Raw genomic sequence first — 15,100 nt, 5'->3', positions numbered from 1 at the left:
AACAACTTATAAAAGAAATAAACCTCTCCTCTCCTAAGAAACAATATCACATACTCTTGGGAGACTTCATAAATCAGTGTTATCATGGCATCTACTCATGACTATAAGTAGAATAATAAAATAAGCAAATCTTCTAGAGACCTTCATCATGTTCTGGAAGGCCTTAGAATACATGTTACCTGATTGGACTATCTGAAATTTACTGCTGGACATTTCAACAACAGCTGAGCTACTGCACAAGTGACTTGTTCAGACAACCATGACTTACTTTTATTTCATTGAATTCTTTTTGTTAAGAGCTACACTAAGTCAAGAAACACCCCCAACTGACTTAAACATAGGAGGAAGAGCCTCTCGGTGGAAAGAGAAAACTATAACCTTAAATTATAATATCTCTGCATTAAGAGCTATCTAATTTGTTACCTACATGCATAGCACCTAGAGTAATGGCACTCATAAAAATTAGTGATACTATACCATTTCTTCACAAGGAGCAGCACCAAGATAAAAATGTATGCCAGGAAATAGACAGTCTCTGTGCAATTTTTTTGTTTGTTTCTTTGTTTTTTAATGCTCAAGGTAGGAAATACTATTTCCGCCAGAAAGACAAAGAAAAAAAGCTAATAACATTTGAGTTGGTAGGCTTGAAAGAAGGAAAAAGGGGAAGACTCGCTGAAGATAATAAGGTGTGACAAATGGGGTGTTATTTAGTCCTCACATTCATGAAATCATAGACTCTGAAGCCAGTTATAATGCCTTATTCTCTAGAAGTTGTAGATGATAAATAAATGGCCCTTACAGTGACCTAGAGCTGAAATGATTCTACAGTATTTCACCTAAGAGCAAAATGCAATTCAAACATTCAGAATCATCTTTAAATATTGCACACGCACATAAAAAAGAAGTTTCCCAGATCATGATTTTCAGCAAGAACTGCTTACTTATAAAGCGTAACTGACTTGCAGGCATTTCTTCAAAAAGCAGAAGTCAACAACATAAATAAGTAACAGCATAAACATGAGCAAACTTGGAGGTATGTTGGGAGGTATAGGGTGGATTATCTTACCACTCTACTAAGCACGTTTACTTAGAACTCTGAGTATGATGCAGATCAGCTGAGAAGACTGCAGAAGATGGCAATGAAAATGGTCAAAGGAGAACATGGTACATAAGGACAGTGAGTGGATGTGGTCTTTTAATCTCTAAAGTAACTGAAGATTAGCATAATAACAGCATGAAATCATAAAAAGTAGATCTACAACGTTAATTAAAAAAAAAAATTACCAACAATGTCTGTTTACATATAGAAAGATTCATCCTAGGAATGGATTGCATGGGGAGGTTGTACAGTCTCCACTGCTGGAGTGGTGCTGCAGTTTCATTATCACTATGGGTAGATGTAGGGGTGAAACAGAGGATTTCTCAATGGAACACTGCCTATTTTTTTTTTTTTTCCTTTTTTTTTTTTTTTTTTTTTTTTTTTTACTATGAGAGAACAAATAACTGAAAGGCAGTAAGAGGGTCACTGGAAAAATTGTAAGGTAAACACAGTACCTCAAATATACAAACTGTTAACACTAATTGAAATCTGGCATTTCTATAAATGCTGGAAGGATGGGGAGGAAGGATTTCAAAGAAATGTAGGTGTGGAAAAAAAAGAACTCTCAACAACAATACATATAATTGATGTCTACAAAGTACTACTTAAAGATACTATGTCCAAGCTCTAACTGCATACTCTAGAGATATGCCTGGTATTTAAACCGTATCTCTAACTTTAGCTCAAATTTTCATAGACTTCTTAACCCTTACATGTTACTTACCTATGAGTATGTTCTGATATGTCTTTACACTTTACACGTAGTTGGACGTTGACCAGAAAGATAAGTTTCCTTTCTGATTTCACTGTGTAATGATGATTTCCAAATGATAAATGGCAGTTTAGTAAAAAAAAAGTACTTAAGGGTTATCCTTGAGTATGGCAAATGTAGCAAAGTCTATGAAAACTCTGAACAATACTCAAACCTCAGAATCCACATACTAGCCTAATTCTCATCTATCACAGGAAACAATGGGAGCAGAGACCTTTACGGCTGTTTCACGGTTTTAGCTTTTTTTTTTTTCTTCTTTAACTGCAGAGTTGGCATTACTGTTAACAGCAGAACAGAAAAACATTTCCCTTAGGTATGAGTTAATGAGCGTCTTCAATCATATTCATTATCTCAGCAATTTAGGTTTTCATAAGTGCATGTATTAGGAACTAAAACATTTCTAAATCATGTCTCACCAGTTCTGATCATCTTAAATAAACGATTGTAAGTATCAGCTACTCTGATCTCCATGCTTACCTCATCTGGTCTATTTAGTTACCTTTTGGGTACATTAAACACTTGAATTTGCATAATAAGAAATGGTGAAAAAAATCTAAGAGAAGAGTACGGTTTTCTAGGTACATGTCACACATTGTGTACTAAAGCATAATGTCATAGCTGTCACAAGGACTACAGCATGCAGTCAAGTCATGGCACAAGTGAAGCAGCTGTGATGTCTCTGTACTTTGGAGCAACTCAGATAGCCATGAGAGCTAGGAGGAACCCAGCTCAAATGGCAGGATGTAACACAGATCGTGTCCTGTGCTGCATACACTAGGTCAAGATAGACTTGCTTAACATTGGGCTCAGGAATTGCTGCTCACCAAAAGCCTGATTTTCATGTAAGGAAGCACTCAGAGAGAAGGACTTACAGGCAGCATGGTGGGATTCTGCAGGGTCAGGACAAAGTCTGTAGTTTAGAGTAGATGCTCCCTGTGACTGAAAGTCCAGAAGAGAGCAAAGAATGAAAACTAAATTGAGTACTTGCTGATCCAGCTAATGCTGAAGTCAAGGAAATCAGCAAAGCTCCTTGAGAAATGTCACAGCTTTCTATTATCTGAGGGAGCACTATGCATTCAACTTGAAGGCTGGGAGTAAAAGGCTGCAAGACATCAAACTTCACTTGGTGAAAAAAAAAAAAAAAAGATTATTTCAGCTATTTATTCATCAGCGAGAGAATCTCTTCCTCTCTATATGAAAGGCTGGAAGTATTTTATCAGCAGCAATAAGAAAGCTTAGGAAAAGCTGAGTTTTTTTTAATATATAACATATATTCATTCACTTATATGAAAATCAAAAGATAAGCAAATGAAAAGTGATCATATTCATATGATTCAATTCATATTTGGATTGGGCTAGAGAAAAGAAATGAAAAAGCTTCCTGGAATATTAAGAGGAATTTTATTATTCAAGGAAAAAGACATAGGAGATGTACATGAATAAGTCATGAAGAAATAATTTAAACATATCAATAATTAGTTTCAATCAGCAAAAAATGCAACATATAGTTTATTGATTATTTGAGTCATCAGGCAGTCATTTTACTTGGTTAAATCTGACGGTTTAAGATACTAGGCAGGCAATATTCTCATTAAGAATAATAATAGCATTGCCACTGTTATCTCAGTTCTCACACTGTAAAGTGTTATTGTATGTATTTAAAATTCCAGAACACTTTTGATGTCTGGTTCAGATTTTAGATAACAATTCAGATGCCAATCAATAACTGAACATATTTATTCACTATTCCTGGTAATAATTCCGTGTTAAGGGCAAGCAGGCAATATGGTGATTTGAAAGAGTAGCATGGTAAATTAAGTTTGCCCATATTATTCATAGGCATTTATTCATTAGTTGGATTATTTTTTCTATACATAGATATTTGACTACTTGTAATTCTACTTAAAAATAAGATGCAAATCTGATTTTAAGGTGACTATTTCTTCCTAAAATTACTATGCATTCCTGCCAAATTCCTTCAACAGTTCTAATAATTTAAATAAAACAGATCTTAAAATATCTTAATGTCAGCCATGAGCTACAGAATAGTGTAAAGCAGAAATGCAGGACATTTCTTCAAATATGACTTGGAATGTAAGTATAAACTTTGCTTTGAGTAGACTCACAGAGGCACATTATTACAGGATTCACATCTCATATGAATCACTGAAACAGCACTGAAGGTGGAAGCCTGAAATGAAGGCTGTAGTGTAAATAATGTAACCACTGGATATTCAATCACAATTGAGGTTTTTGAGAATTATTTATTTATATTTTTACCTCGAGAAAAGCAAATACCGAATCAACATACACTCAGAAAATCAAGCTCTATACAACTTGAATTTCAAGCTCCACAAACCAGGAATCAAGATAGTATTTTTAACAATTCTATAGTAGATTTATTGATTGAATTTGGTCTGCCTTTAACATGGATTTGACTGAAATCTCCAGTTTAAAAGTACACTTAAATTGCCTTGATCTATCTATATTTAGAAAGCCATAAAAATGAGTTTTTTGGAGGATAAAGATTCAAAAGTCAATTATAAATGCAAATCATTGAGGAGTCACCAGAAGGTAGTGGGGAAAAACCACAAAAACCAAAAGAAGACAGTGAGGTTTACTTGTGCAGCAGTTTCTGAGTGTATATAAACTTCAGGTAGAATACCAATTTTGATTAGGAAATACTTTGATGGTCTAAATAAAAGGATCGGTAATGGTTTCCCCAAAAAAACCTGATAAATACAGGCATGTTGCTCAGGTCAATATATGTATATACACTCATGATCAGATGTTGCATCAAGATAACAACAGCCAGTTAAACTCATTATATGCTGGGACTAATTTTAGCATCATTAGGAACAGTTTAAAATTTCGTTTTTAGCATTTCTGGAGAGATCATTTCTCAAGTTAAATACTATAGAATACAAGCCATACTGACATAATTCCAATTTCTTCTGGTATGTATTGTTAGCCATGCTTTAGCATATCACTTAATTTTGCTGACATTTGCTGATAAGACTGGAAGGTCTATGCTGTTTCTGTGGGCAAATAATTCCCAATATGGCAGATTTCTTATAGTAATTCTTTTTTTGCTTGACTTTTTATCCTGAAACTTGCCACTTTGGCTATTTGGTTTACTTCAAGTTTACGGACTTAATTACTCAATGAACGTTAACAAAAAAAAAACAACATTACTCTGGAAATCATTATACTATGGTACCTGATGCTAATAACTGTTTATATTTCCTTCATTTTTCAAATACTGTGCAACATTGTACATATCATTATATATAGCCAGTATTCTGTGAGTTATAACAAGATATAATGAATATTAAAATAGAAGACTTACCTGACCGTCCATCCCTTTGAAAGTCCACATGGTACCATTCACCATCATTCACCTTCTTCTGCAAGGCTTTTATTTTTATAGTACCTGATCCCATGTCTAACAGCAGGTAGAGGTGGCCATCAAGCATCTCAATAGCAAAAAAATCAACTTTCACCATCTGTGGGTGTTTGGCATCTTTTTGGTGCCTTGGCTTTCCATGACTGAAAAGAATCAAACCATTTGGCTCAGTTGTACGAAAGTCAAATGATATTGAGCCTGTTTTCTTGGCATTCCACTTTGGCAAAGAGATGAAAGACTCTGGTGTTTCAAATGTGATAGGATCTAAGGTTGCAACATTCTCACATTTAAAGGCTACTACCCCATGAATCTTCATTTTAGGGTCTCCTTGCTTGGCAAGTCGAGATAACTCCAACCTGACATCATTATTTTTATATACAACCTGCAAGAAAAGTAGAGAAATTACTAGGAGATACTTGAGCACTTTAACCAAACACATATAATCCGGAAACTCTTCTTATTTAAAGAGTAATAATACCATGTAGGTTGCTCCAAAAGTAATGCTTCCTATTTATTTCCAGGGAAATGACATCAGATACAAATACATGAAATACGTCTATTTAATAAAGCAGATTCTCAGCTACCTTAGTTTTCAACATTGTCATCACCTTTAGCTGACTTGTGGCCATCTTAGAAGTGTCTTTACCTTTCACATTGCTGTTGCCATTGCTGAAAAACAGCACCCACTGCCTCACTATGCCAGCCATCCATGGTTTGGTCTCCACAAGCACTGATGAATGTAATGTCAATGACTGCTATTTTTTTCTGCATGGAGAAATTTAATTCCACATCTTTCCTTTATTGCCATTTCCATGTCAGACAGCATTCATTCAGAATGCCCCTTTGCTGCCATCTGTCATACAGCAGCAACATGTAACAGAGTATTGGTGGAAAGGTTCAATCCCTACTGCCATAGCAACATAATAGAACAGGGGGCATCACTTACAGAGCAGCTCTCACATAAATGCAATAATTTACACAGACACACACGCAAAATAAATATTTTTATTGACTAATGATTTGATAATAGTTTTCATTACACCAAAATCAGTCTAAAAATAAAAATAAAAAATAGTAATACCCTTAGTGTTAATTCAAGCGATCTGAAGGAATCTACATAACTCAGACTATCACTTACAAATTAGCTTGTGTGGCCTTCATTGCTTAAAAGGTTTATTTGCACAGTCATTCAACTCTGTTCAAGAAATATTAGATTTCTTGTTCCTCTAAACCCTTTGTCACTGTCTTAACTCTTCTGTTCATGTACAGAAAATGCACCAAGGTCAGATACTTTATAATTTAACATCTTTTCAGTTTGTCCTTGGGGCTGAGGAGTAGTAGTATCCATGTTATTCATGAAGCCATAAACAGAGAAGAATGTATCACACAGATCAAAAAGGGGAAAAAAAAAAAAACAAACAAAAAAACAAACCCACAACCAAAATCAACAATAGAAAAAAATGGGACAATCTCTGAACCAGTTCAGTTGGACAAAAGATAAAAGCACTCAAATATTTTCCTGACTGAACAGTTTTATCTTAAAAATTGAAGACAATATTAGTTTTAAATCCAATTGACCTCCACAACAAATGTTTTTGCTTCAAGTTGCATATTTACTCTGTCCAGAGAAACCTGATACAATAATTACCCAATATTCTAGTCTTTATTAGTATATTCTGAAATTGCACCATTTCCAGGTTGTCAAGGATAAAAAGACTGTTTAAATGAAGCTCTCCAATAGCAGAGGTAGCACAACTACTTTGTCAGTATTTTCCCTTATTCAATAAATGATATACCTATGCTAAAATACCACTGGAGGGCTAAATATGACTATATGGTGACACAAGCTAAAACGTTATTCTCTGTTTCTAAGGTTATGCCTCTATTAACAAGCAATTTGGAGCAAAAGAAACAGCTCAGCAAATCTGCTGTGTTCAGGGTTCTTCATCTACAGACCACACATCAATCTGAACTAGATTCTGTATGGCCCCTTATTCAGTGCTGCAGCTCCACAACGTACTCTAAAACTGTCTGAAGGACCAGTTACTGGTTTAGACCTCAGAGAGTGTTTGATGAATACTTAGGGTGGAGATCTATTTCCTTTGAAATTTCAGCCTGGAACCCACTAAGCAAATGAAGGAAGTGCAAGAGACAGGGATTCACAAGAGAACTGTGCTACTGTTAGAAGTCAAAACGCTAGGTAACAGGCAAGATAAGATGGCATACCCCACATTGTTACTGGAAAATGCTAAACATAATATGTACTAAAATTATGATTGATAAATCACAAACTGTTTACTCCAAGAACTGAGTTCTTTCAAATTATGCTGTCATGATTCTATGATTACCAACCCAGTAATATAAACTATGGCAGAGTTATTCTGTACATTAAAAACACATCCTAAAATCGAATAAGCCCATTTTTACATTTTATTTCAGGGTTCAGTTCAAATACTGTTGCTCCCACTGGAGCTGTATATTTCCAAAGATGACAAATAACCCTCATTTGTGGCTTCCTGATAGCAGGAAGAATACTCTGCAACTGGGAGGCAGATAATGTGTCATCTGCTTTGAGTGAATACATAAAAAGTGAGTGCAGTTTGACTAACTTGTAATCTCAGGGAATAATGATACACACATTATCAAGAACCCCTGGAGCACCTCAGAGATCACAGCTTACTCAAAGCAACTTTGAAGACTAAAGAATACTAAAGAATAAGCATGTGCAAGTCATCTCCCATTGGGATGACTTTCTGTTTTAAGAATGATGAAAGCCAAAAGCAGAAAAATGCAGCAAGAAGCTAATAACCTGGCAGGAGGAATTACTTGGAGATATTTGGATATTTGATCTTAAAAGACATTGACCTGACCACTTCCCATGGTAAGAGAGGTTTTGCATAGCGTTCATCTCTTCCAAAGCGGTAAAATAAAACCTTTCTATATATGCAGATCATTACAGTGAGACTGAAGGATATGGTAAGAAGAAACAAATGGGCTCTCATTAGAACTAAATCACAGTGTTGACACTTTAAGTAATTAAAGAAACGAAGAACATGAGGAGAAAATACTCTTTTAATTGTCAATCAAACAAAGGCAGGTACAAAGATATCACAAACAAATGCAAAACAATAACTGCTTGTTTATGAGCATAAATTCAAACTGGTTGCTCCTACTGGAAGCTGCTTGACTGAATAACAAAGATAATAGTTAATAGAAGTCAGAAAGCCTGAACTGAAAAGAGGAGAGCTAAGCTTCACTCTATGTCTAAAAAAATGTCAGAAAAAAAAGCTTCTAGTGAATATGATAGTAGTGTTTTCAAGAACAGGTCATTAACTCTGTGATACAGTCATATAATCATAGAACAGCTCAGGTTGGAACGGACCTCAAGGATCATCAAGTTCCAACTCCCAGACACAGGCAGGGTGGCCAGCTACTAGGTCAAGTCCTAGATCAGACTGCCCAGGGAACCATCCAGCCTGGCTCTGAACACATCCAGGCACTCAAAACCTTTCTGGGCAACCTGTTTCAGCACCTCACTGCTAACTCAGAAAAAAAACCTTCCCCTCAACATCTAATCTAAATCTCCCTTCCTTTAGTATAAAACCATTCCCTCTTATCCTATTCACTACCTACCTGTGTAAGAAGTTGATTTCTCTCATATTTATAAACTCCCTTTAAATAGTGGAAGTCCGCAACTGAGGTCTCCCCTCAGCCTTCTCTTTTTCAGGCTGAACAAGCCCAGTTCCTTCAACCTATCTTCACGGGAGGGCTGTTCCATCCCTTTGATCATCTTTGTGGATTTCCTCTGGACCTTCTCTGAAAGCTCCACATCTTTCCTGAATGCAGTACTCAATCTGGGACCTCATGAGGGGGACAGTCCTCTCCCTCATTCTGCTGGTCACTCCAAATGAAACCCAGGATACCATTAGCATTCAGGTCTGCAAGTACACACTGCTGGCTCATGTTAAGGACCCCTAAGTCCTTCTCAGCATGGATACTCTTAAGGAGTTCTTCTTCCAGTTGATAGATATAAATATATATATCTGGGATTACCTCAACTCAAGCACAAAAGCTTGCATTTTGCTTTGTTGGACCTCATTAGGTTTACAAGGGCCCTCCTTTTGAGTTTAACAAAGTTCCTCTGGATGGCATCCCTCCCTCCTACTCTATCAGCCACAGCACTCAGCTTGGTGTAAGTAGTTTGATACATGAATTTTTTCACATGGAAAAATTGCTAGAGCACTTTAGAAAGAGGCATAGAAGTTTTAAAATATCTCTATGCATTCTTAGAATCTCTAATTTTGTATATTACAATTACTTTCCTCCATACATTCTGCTTCTAGTATGCAGGAATTGAAATTTATCACAATTAAACCTCTCCTGTTTGCTGAAATGTTAATCAATAAATCTTTTTAAATTTACTGTCTGTAAACACAATAAAGTCTACATCTATATTTTAGTATGCTCTAGGTCCTTCTGGGTCTCAGGATATTTATTTTAGTCTCATGAAATAAGCCATTTGGAACTGAATTATCATAGTTAATTATTATTAAGAAAAAAATATGAACAGTAACTAAAAACCATAACTGAAAATAACTAAATTGTTAACTAAATTCAGTTGGCAGTTGGAAGTCTTATTCCTGGTGTTACACTGAGGTTTGTACCTCTCCCCTACACTTCCTGTTCATAAAGGATATACTCACTCATCAAACCCAAAATACACCATGTTCACAAACAACAAATAGTCATTAAAGGTGTGGAAAAGAACTGACAGTACAGAATAATTATGAGGCTAATATCTGCTTTGTAACTCATGTAGGTATATGGTTTAGGATTGAGAGCCTCTAGGGCACAAGTAAATTCAATTTGAAAATGTATTCCTCGTTTTTTTTATGTTTTGAGGATTTTTTTTCTTTCCTTCTGGGTACACATAAGGATAAATATGTTCTTAGTAGTGCAGATATTATCCAGTGCTAATTACACTCAAGATACTCTTCATATTCTTCAATGTTAACTACGTACATTATTCCTCAAACAAAGAGGAGGATCCACAATTAGTCAAGTGAAGATAATTTGTAATGGAGAAACATCTTTGAGTCACAATCATCTTCACTCCTATGCAACCAACACTTGGTACATTTGCAGTCTCTCTGTGCTTCTCTATTGGGTAAACTGCTTGCTTGCTCTCATGCTCTCTCTAATACGTAACAACAAACAATATAATTTTCCTCTGCATGAACCTGCAAGCCCTAAAGGAATTGTACTGTGCTATTAAAAGCTTTATGATTTTTTTCTTTCACTGACTGTATTAACTCCGCTTAATATTAAGTAAGAGACAAGACCCTGGTCTTTAAAATATCTAATAACCTAGTTCTTGGAAACTATAAAAGGTCACTTGAACTCCCAAGATAGAAGGAGCAGTGTGCAAATTCACTTGCTACTTGCAACAGAAAAATCAAAAGTAAGGAATAGAATTGTTTTCCAGAAGAGAAGAGACATGCATAGCAATTCACATCAAGATAGAAACACCCTCTACCATCAAGGCCAACCACACACTAGGTAACTTGATATGACATAGTTGAGTCTCACCAAATAAATCCAGCTAAGAGACAGCAAATATTAACTCAGCACTCTCCTTAACGTTGCCTCTGGACATCTTGGCACACAAGCAGAATTAATTCATCTTTCCCAAAGATATATAATTTATAGGTAACCAGGGCCTTAATAAGTAAGGAGCTGTAGGGGAGAAATTAAGGATTCACTGCAGATCTTTCCAGAGTTCATGGTGCCTTCAACAACAACAAAAAAAAATGGAGTAGAGCAGCCAATAAAAATTATATTCTTAAGTTGTCAACCAATAACTGTATGACTTTGAAAAAAGTGAATGAGAAAAGGAGAAAACAATGAATATACTGCTGATATTAGAGACAACCTAAACACTCAACAGTATGACTACCAAATGAGAAGAGCAGACATAATAAAAATATTAGTATGAATAAAACCTTATCAGTTCTCTTTAATTTCCTGGCCTTATTTCATGAAATTTGAAACCAGGAAAAATGCAAAAGAATGAAGATTTCAACACCACTTCCAACTCAGAATCCAACCTTTTCCACATGAAGGATTTCCTCTGTATTCTTTACATCAAATATTATCAGTGAAGAAACAGCATAATGCTGAAATAAATGTTTCACAAGACTGACCATTATGTTAGTAACAAGCTTCTTTCTGGTCACTCTGATTTCAAAACCTGTATCACCTGGCTGGTTACTACAACATTAGTGCAATCAATGGCATTTAATTCTTTAAAATGGAGACCCAAATCATCTAAAACGGTTCAGGTAGGTCCTGCCAACCTACTGTTTTATGCTGCACAGTGATGTCCGCAGGAGATAATTTATTGATGTCAGAAACCGTAGCAATAGGATTACAGTAAGCGAAGCCTGAGGCATTTTTATCACCCTGCTTTAATAGTCCTTAGAATCTCCCTACTCATTGAGAACTACCTTGTGCATACTGCATTATATTCTTCAGAAATCCAAAATGCAAAGCTGACCATTGAGAGTTCTCGTGTATTTTTTTGTATTTATTTTGAGCTAGTCCATGAATGTCAGCGTCTCAGAGGATAGATGTCATTTTGCTAATATGCCTCAATTCATTTCCAACTTACACAACAAATATAGCAAGCATTACAATAGCAACAGATTATTTATGCAAAACTTAAGGAGCTTTATAGGAAAAGGCTTGCAATGGGCTGCACTTCTGAATGTTATATGAATTAAATCATCTATTCGAGCCTCTGCGTTTATGCATCTTTATACATCTGCTTTGTCTTCTGAAACAGAGAAAAGATTAGCAGGTATAATGAAATAGTATCTCTGAGGAAATAATTCATTAATCCTCAGATGAATTGGATGGAGTTTTTCCGGAGTGGATGTGTGTGTAGTGGTTGGGGTTTTGGGGGCGGGTGAAACATTGTAAAAGGGGTTCATTCAGATCACCAAACCAAAAATAAGCATCCAGTTGGGGGTAAGCCCCAGGAGAACAGGATATTGTTCTATAGTATAGATACCTACATGTCTGGAGGAAATGGCAGTACATGCATTTTGCTGCATTGTTTTAGATAATTGGTCTGGGAAACTGCTCTGTAACTTTTAGCTCAAAGAAAGTGCCAACTTAATGGAGCTGGAAAAAAACAAAAGAAAAAAAAAAAGAAACAAACAAACAAAAAAAGCACAAAAACACGTGTGTTGATCAACTATAGTGCTCCAAATTCCATGAAACATGTATTTAGGATACCCACATTTATTTCCTATCTATTTCTCTTGTTTACTCTTGAGCATTCAAAATGGTGGAGTAGAAACACTCTACATGCCTTCTGCTAAAATTACACTTGGCTCCTTTATGGTGATGAAAGAAGAAACCCAGGTGTAAGCTATTGATTGTCCAGGACTAAGGGAGCACTGAACACAGCTTCAGTTATGCAACTGTGAAAAATAAAACAGTACTTCATTACTGGAAACATGGAAAATGGCTGTACTAGGCCTGTCTCCTACTAAGGACAGTGGCTTTTTCAAAGTATGAAACATTTTTTAACACATTGTTCACACATCATGATCATATACTTTATTTTGGTTTATTGCTCTAGATTTAAGAAAAAAAAAGAAAAAAAAAAAAAAAAAAAAAAAAAAAAAAAAAAAAGATTGAATGGCACATATTCTTCACAGAATATTTTGCCCTAAAAAGTAGAAAGAAAAGAGTAATTAGAATAACACTCGCTATTAGAAGTCAGTGATAGTAATCCAGAGATTTAGGTTTAACCTGGATCTGAGTGCTTCCCAGAGAACTTAACCTCTCTTTGGTTCCCTGTAAAATGGGTATGCTTCTTCCTCACATTAGAATCTTGCACAAAGACTGAAGTTTGCAACATCAGCATCTATCTGGTAGAATTTGACTTAAGGTGAGTCATGTTTACTCATATATTTCCTACAGGAAACATCCTCCTCATTTTCTGCTTAAGGAAGAGAGGGACCACTATGACCAAAGAGTATTTTAACTTTCTAGCATGCAATTATGGACTACAGAGCACACTGTCCATTTAAATGGAAAAATAAAACGTACTCAATTGGGTCAGAAATGACATTCAATAAAACTTTAGCTTGAATAATATCTATATCTAAATCAACAAAAAATGTACTATGCTTTACCATGATGGGTTAATGACACACTGAATGACTAACTAGAGATAATAATGTTGTGATGTGGCCCCTCTTTAGTACAAGATATATTGTACAGACTTCTGTTCACAAGAAACAGACATACGTAGTGCAAACAATATATCTATTTCTTTAAATTGTGTATTATCATATCCCTGAAAAGCTAGGCAGGCAATTTGGCACCAAAATATTCCAACATGAAATCAACAGGACATATGAAAATCAACTACTGCCCCCAAACAATGATGTTAAAAGAATATAAAGAACGGAGAAAAAAATACCTTACAATTGAGCAAAGGGAAGATATCAATTATTTTGAGGCAATCAAAAAAGTGGCAATGGGTACATAAAATTATAGAAATGAATCCAGTATTACTGGAAATGGAATTAAAGTAAGTAAAACATACTGAGCTTACAGTTATGAAAAAATACCTGTTTGTTTTGCTTATGATTCACTGTGCAGTACTAGAAAAATGGCCTCTTTCATGCAGCAGTCACTTGTTACCACAATTAATACAACAGTGAGAGCTGATTTTGTAGCTCTACTGGTCTCTTCTGCTAGAGCTACAAAAACTGACTTCAGAAATGTTTGGTTTTCTCCTCTGCTTTGACAGTCTGAATAGAGACATCTAAGGAGTGTGCCAGAGAAACCCTTATATATAGCTTCCATGGAGAGAGAAGTTATTGTCCTATTGTTTAACACATTATATTAGGAGAAATTTGAAAATCAACTTATTTTTTATTTTTTATTTTTAAACAACCTAGAGAACAGGAATAACAGGATTGTTATATATACATATTTTTTTCAGCCTGCTGTGGACACAAGGCTTTTGAAAATCTTTTTTTTGTCCTCGCTTCAATAGGCTGTTTTGTTATTCCCTGTATGCCCTGCTGTCTGCCGCCAGGCTGCTAAATGTTTCTGACTGTGGTTGCTGTGTTCTCTGTTTTCAAGAAATTGGTTCAAGGTTTCTGTCCTCCCCCCACCCGCCTTTTTTATTTTAATTGCCCATGGCAAAGATTCATAGAAATTTCTTGGCAACATCTAAATTGCAGAATTTAGGAACAAGTTGGTTCCACAGAATTTCTATCAGCTCCCAAGCAGGAACAAAGCTTCTAACAAGACATAAGTCACAAATTAAAGCCAACAGAAACAAAAATAACCAAAAGGAAAACAAAATGTATTATTTGAGGCAAAAGCAGCTTCACATTAATACATTAAATAACATTTAAGAAAAGAAAACAAACAATATTCTACATCCAGTGACTGGGAAACTAAAGGGATACAGGAGACTCACTTGTGCTGAATTTCTGCTTTTTCCTCCCCTTTCTGTCTTACTGCATCTAGAATTACCAAAGGCTAATTCTGCATTAAATACAAAAAGATACTACTTTTTCCTCTCCTCATGTGGTGCTATTAGACTCACACACAGCTAAGCTTCACCATGCCGCTCTCACTGTCCTCTTACTCAAAAGTACATGGAAGAAAATATGGGGGGAAAAGTGCTCCTGAGTTAAGGAGCAGCTCAATTACAGGGAGAGGGGAGGAGGGAAAAAGAAAAAAAAAAAAAAACAACAAAAATAAAACAAAGGCAAAGACAATTATTTTC

The 15,100-nt window shown here is 35.5% G+C and overlaps 1 protein-coding gene across 36 annotated transcripts in view; it reads right to left on the bottom strand.

Moving 5' to 3' along the window:
• NRXN1 (neurexin 1) overlaps positions 1-15,100 on the bottom strand; it is a 611,800-nt gene that overhangs the window by 380,499 nt on the left and 216,201 nt on the right. For all 36 annotated transcript variants that reach the window (XM_072331056.1, XM_072331055.1, XM_072331060.1 and 33 more), the window contains one exon: positions 5,221-5,659. In XM_072331056.1, coding sequence (XP_072187157.1) covers positions 5,221-5,659 — 439 coding nt within the window. The remainder of the gene's footprint in view (positions 1-5,220; positions 5,660-15,100) is intronic.

The sequence above is a fragment of the Excalfactoria chinensis genome, chromosome 3 (assembly GCF_039878825.1).
Source record: "Excalfactoria chinensis isolate bCotChi1 chromosome 3, bCotChi1.hap2, whole genome shotgun sequence".
In the NCBI taxonomy this organism is placed as follows: domain Eukaryota; kingdom Metazoa; phylum Chordata; class Aves; order Galliformes; family Phasianidae; genus Excalfactoria; species Excalfactoria chinensis.
This window is presented reverse-complemented; position numbering and strand designations above follow the sequence as displayed.